This window comes from Elgaria multicarinata, chromosome 22 (assembly GCF_023053635.1).
Source record: "Elgaria multicarinata webbii isolate HBS135686 ecotype San Diego chromosome 22, rElgMul1.1.pri, whole genome shotgun sequence".
Classification (NCBI taxonomy): domain Eukaryota; kingdom Metazoa; phylum Chordata; class Lepidosauria; order Squamata; family Anguidae; genus Elgaria; species Elgaria multicarinata.
This window is the reverse complement of record NC_086192.1, coordinates 13086886-13107971: the sequence shown is the minus strand read 5'-3', so window position 1 is coordinate 13107971 and position 21086 is coordinate 13086886. Positions and strand designations below refer to the sequence as shown.

Below are 21086 nucleotides of genomic sequence, written 5' to 3'. Positions count from 1 at the left end.
CTCTGAAATCCAAAGACCGGATGGATAGAAATCTGTAGCTCCGTGCTGGGGTTGAGTGTCCTTTCACAGCTGCAGGAACGTGGCTGGGGCATCTTGTCAAAAGATGTCCACATCTGCACGATGGAGCCAGGTGGCAAAGCGGAGCGGCGGCTCCGTGGGCCTTGCTCACGCCAGCAAAACGCCAACGCGCTCTGGATTCCGCTGTGAAGCTGAGCATTTTGTAACCCCGTTAGCTCAGCTCTAAAAGGACCACTTTCTTCCTCCTCCTGCTGCTGCACCCTCTAACCTAGATTTAGGCCTCATGGGCATCCCTGCCAGCTTTTTGCCCTGTCAGCTCGAGAGGTTATTTTCGGTCAAAGCAGAAGCGTATTTCCAGCGCTGGGCGCTTTGCCGTCTTTGCATTCAGGGAGGCTTCTGCGCTGTACTGACTCTGGAACCGCTTCGGTTTTAACCCCTGAGTTCGCCTTGAACCCCCGAACCCGCGTCTCGGTTGGGTCACCCCCCTCCTTCCGCCGTGAATCCTCTCTGTCGAGTTTTGCTTGTCAGCTCTCAGGGAGCGGGCTGGGAGCTGTATCCCCCCCCCCTTGCATTTGAAACACAGACATGCGCTTTGATGGCGCGCCATGAATAATGGATCAGTATGCTTGCTAAAGGGCAGAAGTCAACCTCGAGAGATCCGTGCCTCAGATCCAGCCTCGGATGTCTCTTTTGCTACCTGACCTGCCGGGGGATTCTCCCCCCAGCCGCTGCTTCCGTCACTGAGACAGGAATAACTCAAATTTGCGTGCTCTGCATTATTTATCTGTGTCACATCTTGGAACGCTAGAGAGTCTCTTTATTAAAATGGTTTATGGCAAGAGTGGCTGAGAATTGGAAATGGCCCCTCTTAATAAGCCTGTGAAACTAAAAAGGCTTCTGTTAAAAATAGCCTCCCCCCCCCCATTTTTCCCCTTTTTTACAGCGTTGTTTCAGTTGTCTCTTTGCAGTATGGCTTTATTTCACTTCTGTGCTGCCCGATAGCCGAAGCTCTCTGGGCGTTTCGCAGAAATTAAAACCCTAGAGTGTTGCTTAAAGTACAAAATAATGGAAACTGAAATCACAATAGAAAACCACAATAGAAAACCAAGCAGCAATGCAGAGATGTAACTGATAGAATAATCAGATGAATTTTGAATCATGAATTTTGAATCGATGATTCAACAATTATCGGGTGACAGGTCTAACTAGGGTTTACTGTGCCATCCAAACCAGGCAAACCACGGTTGCTGCAACCATAGTTTGCCTCCAGAGCAAAGCTGAAAACCCACGTCAAGCTGGAGTGGAATGTCTCTGCGAATTGACGATTATTGCAAACGAGGCGGAGGGTAACCAGCACGTGAAAGAGCACACGAGCTGGGGGCGTGAGCTGTGATGGGGAAACCGTGTCTGGGCCCGGCACCTGAACCAGGCCAGTGGTTCCCATCAAAGCAGAAATTCTGCCCCAGCGACCTCTCTTCTGGGGGAGGGTTGTGGACCAGGGTTGCCTTATTTCTCACCATGTCCGTTTCTTTCCCTCTTGCCTTTTCTTCGCAGTTTGCTGGTAGGTGGAATGGACCAGTCATGAATGGCGATGGCCTTTCTCAAGAACCTCCCTCCCAGCTTCCCGACTGGAGGGAATTCTGCGAGCTCCACGCCCAGGCGGCCGCCGTGGACTTTGCCCAGAAGTTCTGCCAGTTCGTGAAGGAGAACCCGCACTACGACACTCCTGGAGCGGAGACCTCCTTCTCCCACCATTTTGCGGCCAACTTCTTGGACATCTTCAGCCTGGAGGTCAACAGGGGGTTTGCGTCCAACTCCCCCACCAAATACAACATTGTGCCTTTTGTGGGACTTCAGAACTGCCACATGCCTTACGGGCGGGACCTCTTGCCGAGGAAAGAGCAGACCTCCACCGAGTCTCTGGACAGCATGGACAACCCGGTCGCCTCCAGCAGGTATCTGGGTCAGTCGCTGCAGGTCCAGGCGCGAAAGGTCTCCTCGTACGGACAGTCGCGGAGTTCGGAGGACGTCTCTGTCCACACTACCTCGAAGCCCAAATTCAAGAAAGGGTTCTCCTTGAGGAACATGAGCTTGTGCGTGGTGGATGGCATGAAGGAGATGTGGCACAGGAGGTCTTCTCCAGAGCCGGGCGCCGAAGCCACGCAGAGCCGACGGTCCGACAGGGAACACTGTCCTCCCGGGAACAAGGAACACGGCGATTCCAGGGAGAAATGGACGCACAAGCTCCGGCTTTCAAAGGGGCAATCTTCCAAAGTGGATCTGGTGGACATTCAGAGAGAAGGGGCTCTCCGTTACATGGTTGCCGACGATACGAACTGTGTGGGTAGCTCTCAGTGGCAAAAGTGTCGCTTGCTGCTAAGGAAAGCTGTGAAGATGGAGGGGGAGAGGTTCCTTCTAGAATTCTACGTTCCCCCCAAGGTAAAGATCCTTATAGTTCAAATGTTCCCGTCGCGTGTTGTTTATTTTTTGCGTGGGACGCGATTCAGTTTGTGTCTTTAGCGAAGCCAGCTGGCTAAAAATTGGGGATCCGTGGGCAACCGTGTGCTCCATGCCACGATCGGTCAACTTCCTGCAAGAAGCCGGGCTCTTTCGTTGTGGACCTGCATAGATAGGAATGGTCTGGGACCCCTCTTATAGCAGGGGCCTTGCTTATCACAGTGATAAGCATTTTACGAAAACGCCACGTGTCACGGTATGTCGTAGATATGCATGCCAAAAAAAAAAAAAAGAGGAAGAGAGAGTCTCTAGTGTTAAAATGTAGAAAAGTTTTAATCTCTTTACACTGATAGCTCAAACGTTTAAAAATGTATTGTTGTAACAAGACTTTCTGAATAAAAGTTTGATGTTTCGGATCTACCGATCCTTCTTCAGGAGCGGATATAACAGAATAACAAGACCTACCAAAAAGTCCAAACGAAGCAGTCAAAAGACTTGCTTGCGTTATATCAGCTCCTGAAGAAACGTCGAGTTTTTATTCAAAAAGTCTTGTTACAACAATACAATTTTAAACATTTGAGATATCAGTATAAAGAGATTAAAACTTTTCTGCTTTTTAACACTAGAGACTCTCTCGTCCTTTTTTTTTTGCGTAGTGTTTTCCCCTCGTCATTTTGACGTAGATTTGCATGCACAATAAATACACAGGTGAACTGGTGGCATCTTTCAGAACCAGCGGCCTTTCCCGAGAACGCTTCTGAGGCCAGCCCCATGGAAAACGTGTTCCAGTAATCAAATCTGGACAACGTGAATAGCTAAAACGCGAATCGTAATGTTAACCTAGGCTCTCTCTCTCTCTAGAGCACAGTGTTGAAGCTTTTGTTTCGGTTCTTTTCCATAAAGTCAAATTTCAGGGAAACATTTTGCTACACACAGAACATGCAGAAAAAGGGCAACTCAAATGATGAAGGGGGCTGGAGCATCTCCCCTATGAGGGACGGTTACAACAGCTGGGATTGTATAGCTTGGAAAAAAGGAGGCTGAGGGGAGACATGATAGAGGTGGACAAAATGATGCCTGGGGTGGAGAGTGTGGAGAGGGAGACATTTTTCTCACTCTCTCAAAATACTAGAACCCAATGGGGGGTCATCCCATGAAACCCGGGGTCATCCCATGAAACTGATGGGTGGGAGATCCAGGACAAATGAGGAAGGACCTTTTCGCACAGCACATAGTTAAACTATGGTACTCACTCCCACAAAATGTAGTGACGGCCACCAATTTGGATGGTTTTAAAAGGGAGTTGGATAAATTCCTGGAGGAGAAGGCTATCCATGGCTACTAGCCCTGATGGTTGTGTGCTACCTCCAGTAATTGAGGCAGTAAGCCTGTGTGCACCAGTTGCTGGGGAACATGGGTGGGAGGGTGCTGTTGCACCATGTCCTGCTTGTTCATCCCTGGCCGATGGCTGGTTGACCACTGTGTGACCAGAGTGCCGGACTAGATGGACCCTTGGTCTGATCCAGCAGGGTACTTATGTTCTTAACTAAGACTTCATAGGGCCTGGAAAAGTTGTGTCCAGGGTCACGTCTGTTGCATGAGCGCTCTGAGTTGTTTGTTACTGCAGGACCCAGGATTTTCTCTGATGAATTGACCACTCTCCATCCCATGGCTAGAAGCAGGGCCGGCCAACGCCCATGAAAAGACTCCGTTCCGGAGCCGAGGCCTTTGCTCTGTTGAGTCTTGGCAACTTCCTCTTCGCCGCCCGTAAAGTTAATGAAGGTGGTATCACATACTGCTCTCGCCAGCTGCTTTGGAGCGCGACTCCTCCGGATGTCAGTGTGTTCAAAAATAGCGCAGGGTCGACCGGAGTGGTCTTGTGTTTTATGAGACGACTAGTGTTTGATTTTTTTTTTCCAAAGCCACATGGAAACCCCCCAGGCAGATCTTAGCATTCATTGGTTGATGCTCACCAGGTCATGGCTGTAAAATGGGTAGTGATTTTGTTCCTTGCTGTGTGGTCACGTAGGTTGGTACTTTTGAACTCGCCACGTTTTTTACGGCTAGTATTGATTGGCCTTTCAAACTGGGGGGAGGTAACGAGTGGGGTACCGCAGGGCTCAGTCCTGGGCCCAGCACTCTTCAACACTTTTATTAATGGTTTGGACGAGGAGGTGCAGGGAACGCTGATCAAATTTGCAGATGACACAAAATTGGGTGGGATAGCTAATACCCTGGAAGACCGAAACAAACTTCAAAGTGATCTTGATAGACTGGAGCGCTGGGCTGAAAACAACAGGATGAAATTGAATAGGGATAAATGCCACGTTCTACATTTAGGAAAAAGAAACCAAAGGCACAGTTACAAGATGGGGGATACTTGGCTCAGCAATACTACAAACGAGAAGGATCTTGGAATTGTTGTAGATCGCAAGCTGAATATGAGCCAACAGTGCGATATGGCTGCATGAAAGGCAAATGCTATTTTGGGCTGCATTAATAGAAGTATAGCTTCCAAATCGCGTGAGGTACTGGTTCCCCTCTATTCGGCCCTGGTTGGGCCTCATCTTGAGTATTGCGTCCAGTTCTGGGCTCCACACTTCCAAGAAGGATGGAAGCATGAAGCAGTTGCTGCCAGTCAGTGTCGACGTCACCGAGCTAGAGAGGCGTGTATCCGGGCAGCTGTCAAAGGGGGGTATTGAGGGTGCACCCAGTGTCCTGCCTCCGTATAAGGCTGCCTCCTATGTTCTTGTTCCGCTCCTGTGCCTTTTTCTGTGGAGTTCTCGCCACCCCGGCGTAGAGAAAGCGCTCCGTGACCTCAGGGTTATATTGCTGCTGGTTTGTGGAGCGTGGTTTTTTGGGGGGAATGGTGTGGATTTGTCAGGGCTCTCGCCAAGCCAGCTGCTGTGACAGCTGGGGGTGAAACGTGCAGCAGCCGTAAGTATTTCCAAGACGAGTCTGTGTGTGTGTGTGTGTGTGTGTGTGTGTGTGTGTGTGTGTGTGTGTGTAATGCCATCTTACATGAAACTCTTCCTTGTGCCGTGCTGATCTCTGAAAACCGAGCCAAAGGGAATTCACCACCGACCATGAAAAATCCCATTCCGGTGAGCCCCTTCTATGGCGCCCGCATTCTGTCACCAAACAACCGAGGGATCACGTTTCCATTCACTCCTCTCTAACCTTTCCCCATCCCCAAGGAGGGTGTGAAAGAGGGCTGCAGGTTTCTCCAAGCATTTATAAGCAAGAACAAGCAGGATTTAAAGGGGGGAAATGAAAGAAAAAGGAAGTGGCAAAACAACCACGTGTCCTGCACTCTGGGAGGATCGAGAAGAGATCCTGGCCCTCCTCTGTGTGACAGCCTTTCAAGTCCTTGAAGAGTGCTTTCATGTCTCCCCTCCGTCTTCTCTTCTCCAGGCTAAACATGCCCAGTTCTTTCAGTCTCTCTTCATAGGGCTTTGTTTCCAGACCCCTGATCATCCTGGTTGATCTCCATTTTATCCTAACAACAACCCTGTGAGGTAGGTTGGACTGAGAGTCTGTGACTGGCCCAAAGTCACCCAGTGGGTTTCCATGGCCGAGTGAGGACTAGAACCCGGATCTCCCAGCTCCCAGTCCAACACTCTAACCACTACACCACATTGTTGTGCTCATGTCCTACTTGTGGGATTCCCACAGGCAGCTGGGGGTTGGGGGGTGGGCACCATGCTGCACCAGGATAATGGTTACAGAGTCTCCAAAACACACTTAAAGGTGAACAATGGTTAGGAAGCTTTAGGCTCTTTTTTCTGAAACGATCCTTAAGGCAAACACTCAGAGGGGTGTGTGTGAATAGGGTACGCCAGTAACCACTTTGAGTTTCTCCAGCATGCGCTGGCTCCTCAAAGGGACACGGCCAAGCTCCTAAAACAAAGTCCCAGGAAAGGTTGCTCTGAGCCACCAGAGCCGGGCAGAGAGATCCGTCATGCACTTGTCAATCTCAGCCTACCACTACTGAGCTGACTCCGTTACCATGACTTCAGGAAAGGTTAAGCCTCAGGCCCACAAGTCCCATCCTTCTGCTAAGGACTGGGAACTCCCTGCCACCTGAATCTGGGCACAAACACAGACTCCACAGCCTATGCAAGTCCAAGTCTATGAAAAGCCTCACTACTTTTCATGGCACGGTTCTTAGATATCCAAAGTCCAAATAGCAAAGCGTCCGTGTGCAGAGTGCTTTCAAAGTCCCAAGCGGAGATGGAATCCAAAGCAGGAGGGAGGTCAGGCGTTGCGTCGAGAGACGGAATCTAGCCAAGCTTTTCCAGCTTTGCACCAGCTTTTAAGGCCTATTCCAAGTCACTTGACAGACAGGTCCTCTGACCTGTAAACTATGCCCATGTGCCAAGAGGGCGGGATGTTACAACCCACTTCGAAGAGTGTCCGCCACCTTTTCCAAAACACTCTGAACTTCCCCGAGAACCAGCCGCTTCAAGGCCGAAGCAAAGGAGTGAACCAGCTACTCCCATGGGAACTGCTTACGGAGAGAAGCTTGCAGGGAACATCTGACATTCTCAAAACATCTCCTAATAAATCTAACCACTAGGTACAAGGCCTATACCTGACACTGGGGGCACGATCCACCTTCCCTTTTGTCGAACGATTTATCTTTCCCTTTTGCATTCTTTCGTCTTTCCTCGTCTCTTCATCAGCGTTTCAACTTGTATTTTCAAAACAGGAGGCCTTAAAAATTAAATTCTCTTTATCTGCAAAGCCACTTTTTTTTTTAACATTTAGGAAAGGGGATGAATTAATGTTATTGCCGGAATACGACAGTGCGTTGAAATATGGAAGTGCTGTCTGTTAACTTCCTCTGTTTCCCACTGGGTGCTATGCTTTTAATTAAAAGACCAGAGAGCACAGGGGAAATGGTATTTTAAATAATTTCACAGACTGATGTAAAAGCTTGCCTTCCTGTTAACTGTTTTGGGCTGCTCCTCATTATGAGGAGAGACTGAAAGAACTGGGCATGTTTAGCCTGGAGAAGAGAAGATTGAGGGGAGACATGACAGCACTCTTCAAATACTTGAAAGGTTGTCGCACAGAGGAGGGCCAGGATCTCTTCTCGATCCTCCCAGAGTGCAGGACACGGAATAATGGGCTCAAGTGACAGGAAGCCAGATTCTGGCTGGACATCAGGAAAAACTTCTTGACAGTTCGAGCAGTATGACAACGGAACCAATGATTGCTGCATTGAGCAGGGGGTTGGACTCGATGGCCTTAGAGGCCCCTTCCTATTCTGTGATTCTATGATTTTGACTCTTTCTTTTTTCATTCTTCTTTTCTCTTTGACCTTTAGGCTTCCAAAGCGAAGGTTAGCATCCCTCTCTCGGCGATAATCGAGGTGCGTACAACCATGCCCTTGGAAATGCCGGACAAGGACAACACCTTTGTGCTGAAGGTAAGGTGACTTTGCTAACAAAGTAGCCCAGGACAGCACCGTGCCTTCCAAACTGCCTGTTCCACCAGCTCATGAATCTCTACTGCCTTCAATGGAATTGGCTTCCAATGTCGCCATGCAGACAGAGCGGGCTCTCCAGAAACCCAGTTGGTGTCACTCTGGATTTGGTGCTTTGTCCAATTCATGCAGGGTCCTGGTGTGGCAGGGGCACCCATTTTATTGTACTGCTCCCCCACCCACGGGAGATGTTTAGTCTGCCTGGATGGTGGGTGAACCCTGGCTAGTAGCAAAAATGAGTATAGAACGACGTCTGAATTATATTACCTGAACAAACTGAAAATGTTGAGGTCTTTTTAATCAGAGCTAAACCAGCGTGGGTTTCACAAAGACTTTTAAGTTTCGCTTCCAGTTCAAGACAAATAAAAGTTTCAGCTTGATTTTTGAGTTAACTCCAAATCACAAAGACCCTATTCAGACAACACGCTAAGCCACGGTGAGTAACCATTTTGAGCTAAACAGTATGGCTTAGCGTGTCATGTGAGCCATTCCTAACCATGGTAGCTACATAACCATGGTTTAAAAACGCTCACTAACCATTTGCTGCAAAAGGGTTAGCGGCCTAACCATGGTTTAGTGTGTTGTCTGAACAGGCTCAACCACAGTTTAAACACGCTCAGTTCAGGCGTAAGGAGTTTTCTCTCCACAACACACTAACCCACACTCATTTGTTAGTATGGGTTATTGTTGAACTCTGAGTATGGGTTGTTGTTGAATTGCGGGTTGTTTGTTGATCTGTGGGTTGTCTGAACCCAGGACTTTTCTGCAGAGTAGCTTGTTAATGTTGCAGTATGGCTGCGAGAGCTGGACCATAAGGAAAGCTGAGCGAAGGAAGATAGATGCTTTTGAACGGTGGTGTTGGAGGGAAATTCTGAGAGTGCCTTGGACCGCAAGAAGAACCAGTCCATACTCCAGGAAATCAAGCCAGACTGCTCACTTGAGGGAATGGTATTAAAGGCAAAACAGAAGTACTTTGGCCACAGAATGAGAAGACAGGACACCCTGGAGAAGAGGCTGATGCTAGGGAAAGTGGAAGGCAAAAGGAAGAGGGGCCAACCAAGGGCAAGATGGATGGAGGATATTCTGGAGGGGACAGACTTGACCTTGGGGGAGCTAGGGGTGGCGACGGCCGACAGAAAGCTCTGGCGTGGGCTAGTCCATGAAGTCACAAAGAGTCGGAAGCGACTGAACAAATAAACAACATGGCTTGTTAACCACCCTGAACAACCCAACAACAAATCACGGGTTCTTAAGGGGGCTTGTTCGAGAAACATAAGCCACCCTGCACGGTTAACAAGCCACCCTGCTGTAAATGTCCTGATTTCGGACAACCTTCAGTCCAACGAACAACCTCCGGTTCAGCAACAACCCACAATGAAGCACTGATTGTGGGTGTGAACCCAGCCTCTGCTTAGCTTTTGCCCTTTTGATTTGCACATTTAGGGAGCACTCCTTTTGACCCCTTAATAAAACATTTTTTCATTAAAATTGCAACTCCACCCTGTAAGCGTGGGCTCCCTTTGAAGAGCCAACTCTGGGTTGAAACCCGGCCCTACGGCAGGCAGGGTTGCCATGGCGACCGGCCTTGCCACTGCACGAGCCGTTCCTTGACAAATCGAACTTACGCAAACTTCCATCCAAATTCCCTGCCAGGGAGATAAAAGAGGCTTTTGTGAGGAACGAAAACCTGGACATTTGCTTTGTGTTTGGAAATCTCTGAGGGTTTCTTCTCTCTCTTTCTCTCCAACCACTCCTCAGTGAAATGGCAATTTGGAGCGTGTGAAATTCAGGACCAAACTAGATGTGATGCTGTTCATGTCGTTAGCCCTTGCATGATTAAATTTTATTTTAAAAAGCAGGGAGGGGGGAGCGCTGGATTGGACCACAGCAAGCCGAGAGGCGAGCTTTAATCCTTTGACCTGCCACAGTCATGATTAAAATTGGGCAGGGCCAGCCCTCCCATGACGCAGGGTGAAGCGCCCACCTCAGGCAGCGGAGCAAGAGGGGCGGCAAATTGTGTCGCTCCCCCACTGTCTCTGGAGACCCTGGCCAGCCACTCTCCCCCCATGGATCTTGGAATTGTTGTAGATCACAAGCTGAATATGAGCCAACAATGCGATGTGGCTGCAAGAAAGGCAAATGCTATTTTGGGCTGCATTAATAGAAGTATAGCTTCCAAATCGCATGAGGTACTGGTTCCTCTCTATTCAGCCCTGGTTAGGCCACATCTTGAGTATTGCGTCCAGTTCTGGGCTCCACAATTCAAGAAGGATGCAGACCAGCTGGAGCGTGTTCAGAGGAGGGCAACCAGGAGGATCAGGGGTCGGGAAACAAAGCCCTATGAAGAGAGACTGAAAGAACTGGGCAGGTTTAGCCTGGAGAAGAGAAGATTGAGGGGAGACATGAGAGCACTCTTCAAATACTTAAAAGGTTGTCCCACAGAGGAGGGCCAGGATCTCTTCTCGATCCTCCCAGAGTGCAGGACACGGAATAACGGGCTCAAGTTAAAGGAAGCCAGATTCCAGCAGAACATCAGGAAAAACGTCCTGGCTGTTAGAGCAGTACGACAATGGAATCAGTTACCTAGGGATGTTGTGGGCTCTCCCACACTAGAAGCATTCAAGAGGCAGCTGGACAAGCATCTGTCAGGGATGCTTTAGGGTGCATTCCTGCATTTTGCAGGGGGTGGGACTCGATGTCCTTATAGGCCCCTTCCACCTCTACTATTCTATGATTCTATGGCATTTGCCACAGCGAAAAAGCGGCTGGCGGGCCTCTCCAGCACAGCCTCCCTCTGGAAAGCCATGTTGACCAAAGTGGCATCAGATACGATTCTTTAGAGACCCACCAGGCTGAAACACCTGACTCGGAGGGGGTCCTTCCTCAGAGCCAGGGATGAGAAGGGTGTCCCAGGCTGTCACCTGAACACATCACTAGCTTAAACATGCTGAGTCCCTAAGCCCTTTCAAGATTCAAATGAAAATAAAGAGAAAAATAGGAAGAGTGGTGGAAGGGTACCACCCAGTGTTAGGAGGTCATAGAATCATAGAATCATAGAATAGCAGAGTTGGAAGGGGCCTACAAGGCCATCTAGTCCAACCCCCTGCTCAATGCAGGAATTGTAGTTAAACGGTGTTAGATAGCCTTCTCTGGAGATGGGTATAAAAGCACTAATAAAATAAGTTGATTTGAACTTCTTTTAAATTGGCTCTAGTTTGCACTCCTTGCCTCCATTACTAAATGCTGTGTTGCCACGCTAAGCTGTGATGCTCAAAATGCTTAACCACCATGGCTTAGTGTGTTATCTGAACACAGTCTCCCTCTGTGTGTGTGTGTGTGATGCTGTGGGAAGGTGGAGAGATGAAGGACATCTTTTTCTGCGTTAAGGTATCCCAAAGATTGCTTCTGTCACTTTTTCTCCCCGTCTAGGTTGAAAATGGTGCTGAGTATATCTTAGAAACTATCGACTCATTGCAAAAGCACTCCTGGGTGGCAGATATACAAGACTGCATAGATCCCGGGTAAGATGGCATGGGCCCTAGAGATCGGGCGTGCTGGTTGAGTGCCTCTGAACTCCAGAAAACCCCAATGTGTGGGGTGGGCATCTGACACCCTGGACCGCAAATCTGCTCCCCAGCGATTTGATATTCTGGAGCTTGGGACCAGTTTGCCTTCGGTCAATTTTCCCCAGACCAATACCCTCCGGGTGTTTTAGACTACAACTCCCAGAATTCCTGACCCCACTCACCATGCTGCTTAGGTATTGCTTGCTCCCATATCGGCCTTCCCGAGAATTATGGTCAGTATCGGAGACCTTGCTGTAGGTGCCATCTTGGGAGATTCGCTGAGTGATTATGAGAGACAGGGCCTTTTCTTTGGTGGCCCTGCAACTCTGGGTTGCTCTCCCAATCGAAATTCATTGGGCCCCCTCTTTGTGTCCCCTTTTGCCACAAATGGAAGACGCTCTCATTGCCACCAGCATTTAATGTTTAACACCTAATTTTATTGCTGCCACTTTGGAACATGCCACATCTGTTGGTTGTTTTATGATGGTTTTAATTTTTGCGAACCGCCCAGAGAGCTTCAGCTACTGGGTGGTATAAAAATGTAATAAATAAATAAATAAATAAATAAATAAAATAAATCTATAGCTATGAGTTAAACTAGCCAGCGTTCCCTGAGTTTGGACGTAATGGGCAACTGTGGTTAATCTAAAACGCTTAATCTCCTCCTTGTGGCTGGGCTGGGGCAGCTTCACATAAGCAGTTCGCGTACGTAACAAGAAACCATGGTTTTGTGATACATCCCCATTGACTCTTAAGGGGTTGTAAGAATGAGTCCATCCCTCTGTTTTTGCAAGAGTTCTAAATCCACTGTGGCCAAGTTATCTTTTGCTTTGGGTGTGGGGTGTGTATCTAAGGGCTGTTGGCTTCCTGGAGGTGTCTAGTTGACCCCTGTAGAATACAGGATGCTGAATTCCATGGACCTTTCCGTCTGATCCAGAAGGTCTCTTTGTGGTAGCCATGGTCGTTAGGAGTTGAGCCCCCAATTTCAGGGGTAGTCTATCACAAGAGCGGCAGCTTCATGGGACAAACCATGTGGGTGGGCTTCTCTCCTCATGCCTTGCTTTGCTGCCGTCCCGGTTGGCCATTGCAGGGGACAAGACGCTGGACTAGATTTTTCAGACCCAGGTCTGTTCTAAAGGAGAGTTCTGTTCAAAACTCTAAAGGAGAGTTCTGACTGAAGCCCGGAGCGGATTCACCAGCCCACTGACATCGGTGCCACCAGCCTCATCTGGTCCCACCCTTTACTCCAGTGCTTAACCATGTATCTGCAGAGAGTCACTGATGCAGTACCCGTGCCCAGCTCTCTCTCCTCCTCTTCCTTCCAGGGATAGCGATGATGACGTCGAACTCGCCTCCTGTAGCCAAGGGGCTTGCCTGCCAAGCAGGGTGTCATCTTGTAGCTGCGAGTTCTTGACAGAAGGTGATAAGATTTTAATTTTTTTCCATTATTTTACAAACCTGATGTTGAAAAACTTAGGTCAGAATTCTTTTGTTTTTATACGCTCTGATCCCAGATACCCGTGCATGAGAAAAAGGTCACAAGCTGAATGTGAGCCAACAGTGTGATGTGGCTGCAAAAAAGGCAGATGCTATTTTGGGCTGCGTTCATACAATGTAGAGCCTCGTGTGGCGCAGAGCGGTAAAGCAGCAGTTTCTGCAGCTGAAATTCTCCCCACGGCCTGAGTTCGATCCCAGCGGAAGCTGGTTTCAGGCAGCCGGCTCGGGTCGACTCAGCCTTCCGTCCTCCCGAGGTCTGTAAAATGAGTATCCCGTTAGCTGGGGGAAAGGTAATCACGGCCGGGGAAGGCAACGGCAAACCACCCCGCTATAAGGCCTGCCAAGAAAATGTCAGCGAAAAGCTGGCGTCCCTCCAAGAGTCAGTAATGACTCATTGCTTGCACGAGAGGTTCCTTTCCTTTCCTTCATAGAAGTATAGCTTCCAAATTACGTGAGGTACTGGTTCCCCTCTATTCGGCACTGGTTAGGCCTCATCTAGAGTATTGCATCCAGTTGTGGGCACCATGCTTCAAGAAGGATGCAGACAAGCTGGAGCGTGTTCAGAGGAGGGCAACCAGGATGATCAGGGGTTTAGAAACAAAGCCTTATGAGGAGAGTCTGAAAGAACTGGGCATGTTTAGCCTGGAGAAGAGAAGACTGAAGGGAGACATGATAGCACTCTTCAAATATTTGAAAGGTTGTCACACAGAGGAGGGCCAGGATCTCTTCTTGATCATCCCAGAGTGCAAGACACGGACTAATGGGCTTAAGTGACAGGAAGCCAGATTCCGGCTGGACATCAGGAAAAACTTCCTGACTGTTAGAGCAGTATGACAATGGAACTAATGATCTTGAGAGGTCATGGGCTCTCCCACACGAGAAACATTCAAGAGGCAGCTGTCAGGGCTTTTAAGGTGGATTCTTGCATTGAGCAGGGGGTTGGATTCGATGGCCTTATAGGCCCCTGCCAACTCTACTATTCAAGATTCGATGACTTATTTTAATCTCTATGGCTGGAGACTTTTTTCAGAATTGAAGGTGATATGATAAGAATCATCACTGTGTGTGTGTGTGTTATACACACACTTCCTTTTGTCATCTCAGGTCAAACAAACATCTCTGGGTTTTAAAGGATTTCAACAACAAAACAGTAAAAGAGAAACGAATGAGTCAACACCCCTTCAGTGAAATGATTTGCTTTGACTCGCTTTTTGCAGAAAGTATTTGTCTTTAACAGTGGGATTCTCTTCCAGATGTGTCCCACTTTCAAGACAGATGTGCCAGCTCTGCTGCCCCAGACACCATGCCAAATCCTGCCACTGTTGCCACTGCACCGCACGGCAGGATCAGGGACACCGCAGGAGAATACCGAGCTCATGTGCCATTGGAGAATTTCCTGCAGACGCTGGAGTCCCCAGCTACTGGAGGCAATGCAGCAGGTACCGTTATTTCCTGCCCTTCTGAAGATCTGGAGGCAGGAGTTTTACTTTGGGAGTGGGGGATATATTATTTCAGTTTCTCCACTTAGCGGCTTTCAAAGGCTCAGCTGTTGAATCTCTCCTCACACGGCCACCAAAAGTGTTGTGCTTTTTCTGTCCTTTAACCATGTGTCTAGTGCCGTGTGCCTCTGTAATGCAGAGAACCGCTTGGGTCAACCGAAGTCAATTCTGCTCATTTCTTTGAGTGTCTCTACATTAAGGGGAAATCGCATTGCTTACCCGGGGTTTTGTGCTTCCTGCTGCCTTTGTACGATTGTTATGGGCTGCATTACACGGGCAGAGAAGGGCAACCACGTGGTTTGAATTGAATACTTCCCCACCGTTCACTTCTATTGAGACAGCACCAACTAGTGGTGGAAGAACACACTGTTTTCTGGGTATTGCCATGTTAAAAGTGGCTCCATGTCATTGACAACATCATGTAATGCACCTGCAAACTTCTGTGAGTGGCTTCATTAGAATCTCCCGTCCTTCTCCCACAGCCATGACAATCTCGGTGTGGCTCCCACTGTTCTGGAGTAAACAGGCCAGTCAGGTTTTTGTTCAAGAGGGGAGATCAGTGGAGGCTGGTGGCCATTTTGAGTGGGGCAAAGGATGGGTCAGCAGAGGTGGAGACAAGGAGGTTGCAAGACGCGGAGACAAGGGGGTACCTTCTGTGGAAGTGTTTTGCTCCTGGAGCGCCTGCAAAGTGAGGGCTGTAATATGGTATAAGGCAGCTCACGTCCCTAATTCATATTCCGGACTGAAATGTACTGATTCAGACCTTACTTCTTTTTTTAAAATGTACTTCTAAAAAATGTCTTCTGTGAATATCATTTATTCTTTATTACCTGCGTCTTTATGCTGCTTGACATCCCAGAATCTCCAAGCGGTTTACGTAAAAGCACATTGTATACAATATAAAAACCAATATAAAAATAATATGAAACAATAAAATGTTACAGCAAAACCTGTAAAGCAGTGTAGTGTTTATGATCGATTACAAGTCAGGGAAAGCCTGCAGGAACAAATGTGTTTTCAAGAGGTCTTTGAAGCTCGCCGCCGTTTCATCCTCGGGGTCCACATGTGGGAGAGTTCCAGAAAGTGGGTGCCACCACTGAGAAGGCCTGCTTATGGGCCGTTATAAGGAAAATCACGTGTATTATAACTATACAGATACACTTACTTTATGGACTGCAGTTCCTATTTAAAGTACACTAAGGCTACAATCCCAAACCTACTTACCTGAGAGTAAACTCCATTGAACTGAGTGGTACTTACTTCTGAGTAGACATGTATAAAGAGCCTCGTGTGGCGCAGAGTGGTAAAGCAGCAGTTTCTGCAGCTGAAACTCTCCCCACGGCCTGAGTTCGATCCCAGCGGAAGCTGGTTTCAGGCAGCCGGCTTGGGTCGACTCAGCCTTCCATCCTCCCGAGGTTGGTAAAATGAGTACCCAGTTAGCTGGGGGAAAGGGAATAACGGCCGGGGAAGGCAACGGCGAACCACCCCGCTATAAGGCCTGCCAAGAAAACGTCAACGAAAGCTGGCGTCCCTCCAAGAGTCAGTAATGACCCAGTGCTTGCATGAGAGGTTCCTTTCCTTTCCAGACATGTATAGGTTTGCACTTCAAGAGGCAGTTGTGAGTTTTCTGTTGCTAAGCAGTGTGTGGGAAGACCCACTGTCCTTTTCCCCAGCTGGCAATCCTTGCTGAATTTACGCCTAAAATGTCTCTTTTGTTATCTGACCTTTTTATTATTATTATTATTATTATTCCTAACTGTGACAGGGGAGGAAAGTCAGATGGAACCGGAGATCAACCTCTTGGACTTCCCTTGGTTCCACGGGACGCTGTCTCGGGTCAAAGCTGCTCAGCTGGTGCTGTTTGGTGGGACCAGAAGCCACGGGCTGTTTGTCATCCGGCAGAGCGAAACGCGGCCCGGCGAATACGTGCTGACCTTTAACTTCCAGGGCAAAGCCAAGGCAGGTGGACCTTTTTACACAGACGGACGAATCTAACTTCCATCGGGTGCTTGAGCAGAAAGCTTCGGGCAGGGGTGGAGGACCTCTTTCAGCCCAATTTTGGAGCAGCGTTCAGGGACAGCATTCCAGCGCTGCATGGAGGCCAAAGATGCAGATAATATTAGCATATTCCAGCTTGGGGATCTCTTAACTTTTTTGGGCCCGTGGGCAGATTCAAATTGGCCCTTCCACCCTGCTACAGCAGCTAATCACAAAAATGTTAGAAGCACCACTCCTGCGTGTGTGTGTGTGTGTACACGTTTGTGTAAGGAGCAGATTCAGCACCGGCAGCTTTTGAATCTGTGTGCCAGATGAGCAGATCAACGCAGGCTCCGTTTCCTTTTCTCTAGCTGCCGTCTGGGCCGTGTTGCGTTTGTCGCTGTTGTTTAAAACAGCCATCCCCTTCTACATACTACGTCTGTTACCTTAATGGCGCTGCGGAAAGTTTGCGCTCTTTCCCCAGCCTGCATGTCGGATCTAACCCAGCATTTGGCCAACTTCTACTAGCTTTTTTCAAATTAAAATTAGAACCAAGCTGTAGTCTTGAAACCCCTACCCTGCGTGTGGCTACACGAGTCGCGGTTCTGGGTGTGCTACTGTCGTGTTTCTCAAAACCTCCTGCCTTCTTGGGAGACAATAATGAGGCCTGCTAAGTAATCCACAAAGCTTTATTCAAGCAATAAACGTCTCTTCCCACCTGAAGAGAGTCTAATCTCTAGGAACTTCCCCCTAGGCAAACTAAGTGAGACAATTGTCTTTTCAAGAAGAATGGAAAGCTTTTTCCCCAAGACGCGTTAACTTCAGAGAGACTAGTTCTGAGGCAGCTTCTGACGGGATGCAAGCCGGGCTGACTTTCTCTCGCTTTCCTTTAGCTCCGCCCATTTTAGTCGGCAGCATACTCTAGGATCGGCTAGCCTCCCAGCTCTCTCTCCCTCGGAAGAATGTTGGCTTCCCACTGACTGTGTATTATTTGCCCTTGACGAGATAAGCTCTGGAGAGGGTTCACTCTCGCTTAATAAAGACGTTGGAAGCATACACGCATGATTAGTTAATTCAGAGCACAACGGCTATGATGCAAGTGACACACACAGTCTTTGACGCCCCTGTAGGCTGCCGTTTTATGCGTTACATTCAAATGGCCCCGGCCAACGAAAATTGATTGGTAGCCCATAAAAGTCATTCATGCACTCGCTTAATGATTTACAGCACCTGCGACTGTCCTTGAATGAAAACGGCCAGTGCCACGTACAGCATCTTTGGTTCCAGACGATCTTCGACATGCTGAGGCATTTTCACATGCACCCCATCCCCCTCGAGTCGGGCGGTTCTGCCGACATCACGCTGCGCAGCTACGTGGTGGCACAGGGTCCGTTGCCTGGTAGGTTACATCCCCATTCTTTCAGCTTTGCCTCAGCTATGGCCTGCTCGGGCAAAGAGTGGAACTTCCTCAAAGCATGTGGCCAAAGACCATATTCTTGGTTTCAAGCCTATCTGGTCCCTTACTTATTTGAGGTTCGCCGAGACTTTGCCATTTTGTCTATGCCGTGAATGTAAAACCTACGTAAGCTAGAATGGACACAGGAGCTCATTTGGTCTGCTTCGCATCCTGCATTAACAGCATTCACTATCCATATTAAATATTGCCTACCAATACTATTGATATCTTTAAAATCAGCAACAACCAACCCTACCTCTGGGTGACTTGAAATGATTCTCTGATTTCCATTTTACGGCTGTTGAGTGCTGATTTTACTACTTGGTTTTAATTGTGTGGGTTGTTTTTTTTTTACTTTATGGGCTTATTTATTTATTTATTACATTTCTATACCGCCCAATAGCCGAAGCTCTCTGGGCGGTTCACAAAAATTAAAATCATAGTAAAACAATCAACAGGTTAAAAGCACAAATACACAATACAGTATCAAAAGCACAACCAGGATAATGTTACACATTGGTTTTAATATTTTTAGTAGCTGTCTTTGAGCTGCCTCTTGTGGAGAGAAGGGGATATGAGATAAATAAATAAATAAATCTCTTTGTTTACTGAGAAAGAAGCTCTTGTGTACGACTGAGTAACAATCACGTTGTTGTTCATTGAGCACCCTTTGTTACTTGGTACTTTGCAGAGCAAGACCAACAAATGACATTTATTTATTTATTTATTTATTTATTACATTTATATCCCGCCATTTTTCCTCCAAGGAACCCAAGGCGGCGTACATAATCCTCCTCCTCTTCTCCATGTTATCCTCACAACAACAACCCTGTGAGGTAGGCTGGGCTGAGAGGCTGTGACTGGCCCAAAGTCACCCAGTGGGTTTCCATGGCTGAGTGGGGACTTGAACCCAGATCTCCGGACTCCCAGTCCAACACTTTAGCCACTACACCATACTGGCTCATTTTTTCCTGCTCGAAAAACCTTACAGTCTTTCCCGAGTTATTTTCCGGTAAATTTCTCTGTCACCTCTTAACCAAACTGTTCCTCAAGGCGACCTACAGAAAATAAACCATACTGTTAAAACCAAGGGAAATGACGAGTAAAGCTACAACAACTCATAATGACACGCTAAGCCAGGATGGTTAAGCATTTTGCGCTAAACGTTATCGCTTAGCGTGTCGTGTGAACCATTCCTAACTATGGTGGCTACATAAGCATGGTTTAAGCACACTCACTAACCATTTGCTGCAAAGGGGTTAACGGCCTAACCATGGCTTAGTGTTGTCTGAACAGGCCGCAATATAACCCAGAATTGAAGTACATGTCGTGTTTCTCAGAAAGCTCCTGCTTTCGTTGGGAGACAAATGACGAGGCCTGCTAAGTAATCTACAAAGCTTTTATTAAGTACCAAACGTCTCTTCTACCTGAAGAGAGTCTAATCTCTTGGAAACGTCCCCCTCGGCAAAACTATGCAAACTAAGTGAGACAATTGTCCGTTCAGGAAGAATAAGAAGCTACTTCTCAAACGCCCATAACTTCAGAGAGCCTGGTGCGGAGGCAGGTTCTGGCACAATCCTAGTCGGACCGACTTTCTCACACCTTCCTTCCGCTCCGTGCATTTGAGCTTCCAGCGGACCCTAGCATCAGCTAGCTTGTCGGGGCGCTCTCCTCCGGAAGAAGGCTCACTTCCCACTGATGTGTCGGATTTGGCCTTGAGGAGAGAAGCTCTGGAGAGGGCTGACTTCCAGCTGGGGAATCACCCTTGAGAGCTTCCTCCCCCACTGGTACAGGCTGGCTGGTGTCTGGCGCTACGTCTTCTCGTTATGAATCTGATTCTGATTGATTACCTGAAACATCTTCTCCCAAAACAGGGGCAGTTAGGGTTAGACATGACAGTACAACAGGTGCCAAAACTTGGGAGAGTATCCTAAAGCCAACTTCTAAATGCCATTGTGCCTACTAGTTTCAATAACGTTTCTTTTCGTTTCTCTTCCGCTCCAGAGGTCAGCCCATCCCCAGCGGTGGCTTCCCAGCAACCCACATGCAGAAATGACCTCCAGTCTCAACACTACTTTTCTAGCTTTGTCCCAGTCACCTTTCAGCCGGCCTCCCCTTCAGAGGGCACCACATCTTCCTCTTCCTCCTCAGCCAGCCATTCCCTCTACCATCGGATGGAAGGGACTCTCAGCGCCCGGAGCCGAAGTAACAGCACCGAACGCCTGTTCGATTCGTCTGCCGTCGGTGCTGAGGATTATCACGAAAGCGAGGGCTCGCGCAACAGAACCAGAGCAGTGGAAAACCAATATTCTTTCTACTGATTTTGCTGTTGGGGAGATTTTCAGGGGTCCCTCTCCCTTTGGAACGGTGAGAGCCGACAAGGCTGCTGAGGTCTCCCCTCCTTGCTGGCTGCTTCCACATTGCAACATTTCTTGGTACCCTCCTGGCCTCTGAATATGTGTGTGGCACTTTGATCTGGCCTGCAAAGAGTTTCTCTCTCTCCTGCGCCTCATTTCCTTGCACACTGCGGACTGAAGGTGGTCCTTCCCATTCTTACTCTCTGGGCCAAGTGAGAGGCACCGTGGTTGCAAACTCCTGGCTAAATTATAGAGCTAAAGAAATACAGACACAGTTCCTCTCTTCCAGTTGCCATCTGGGTGTCAAACGCAGGATCCAGAAGGGGGGGAGCCTCTATTCCTGCACCTCTATTGGGAGAGCCCTCTTTGTCATCGGAAAGGACTTACATGGAATCAGGAAATGGTGATTAAACTTAACTGCATTTGAGCTGGGCTCTCAAGTAGCCAATCATTGCTAGGAACCTGGATTGCTGCAGGATCACCAGGGTTAAGGTTTGTGTTTAGAGGGGGTGAAGCTGGGAATGCTAGCTAAAGAATGGTTTCTTGGATTGCTGCTCTCTGTGTCCCATGGGTTCTGTGATCCCCTTTATCTTCCCTGTAAATAGGTTCACTCCCATCTACTCCGATACATTCCGCACTTTTGAAGCCAAACGGCTGTGTGTTTGAAGTACAGTTTGTGTAAATGAAGTGTATATAAAGCTGCCTGACCTGTAATAAGATGACAGGTACATGTAGGCGAGTCATCTGAATGGTAGCAGCTCTCCAAGA

At 48.3% G+C, this 21086-nt stretch overlaps 1 protein-coding gene across 1 annotated transcript in view; it reads left to right on the top strand.

Annotated features, from left to right (window-relative positions):
• The window catches only part of SH2B2 (SH2B adaptor protein 2), a 33543-nt gene extending 12798 nt beyond the window's left edge, over nucleotides 1–20745 (top strand). Inside the window, exons 2-9 of the mRNA XM_063146375.1 lie at nucleotides 1573–2457; nucleotides 7808–7909; nucleotides 11396–11487; nucleotides 12858–12952; nucleotides 14283–14468; nucleotides 16294–16487; nucleotides 17733–17904; nucleotides 19966–20745. Of these exons, the coding sequence (XP_063002445.1) occupies nucleotides 1600–2457; nucleotides 7808–7909; nucleotides 11396–11487; nucleotides 12858–12952; nucleotides 14283–14468; nucleotides 16294–16487; nucleotides 17733–17904; nucleotides 19966–20282 (2016 nt within the window). The 5' untranslated portion in view covers nucleotides 1573–1599 and the 3' untranslated portion in view covers nucleotides 20283–20745. The remainder of the gene's footprint in view (nucleotides 1–1572; nucleotides 2458–7807; nucleotides 7910–11395; nucleotides 11488–12857; nucleotides 12953–14282; nucleotides 14469–16293; nucleotides 16488–17732; nucleotides 17905–19965) is intronic.
• The last annotated feature ends 341 nt before the right edge of the window (nucleotides 20746–21086 follow it).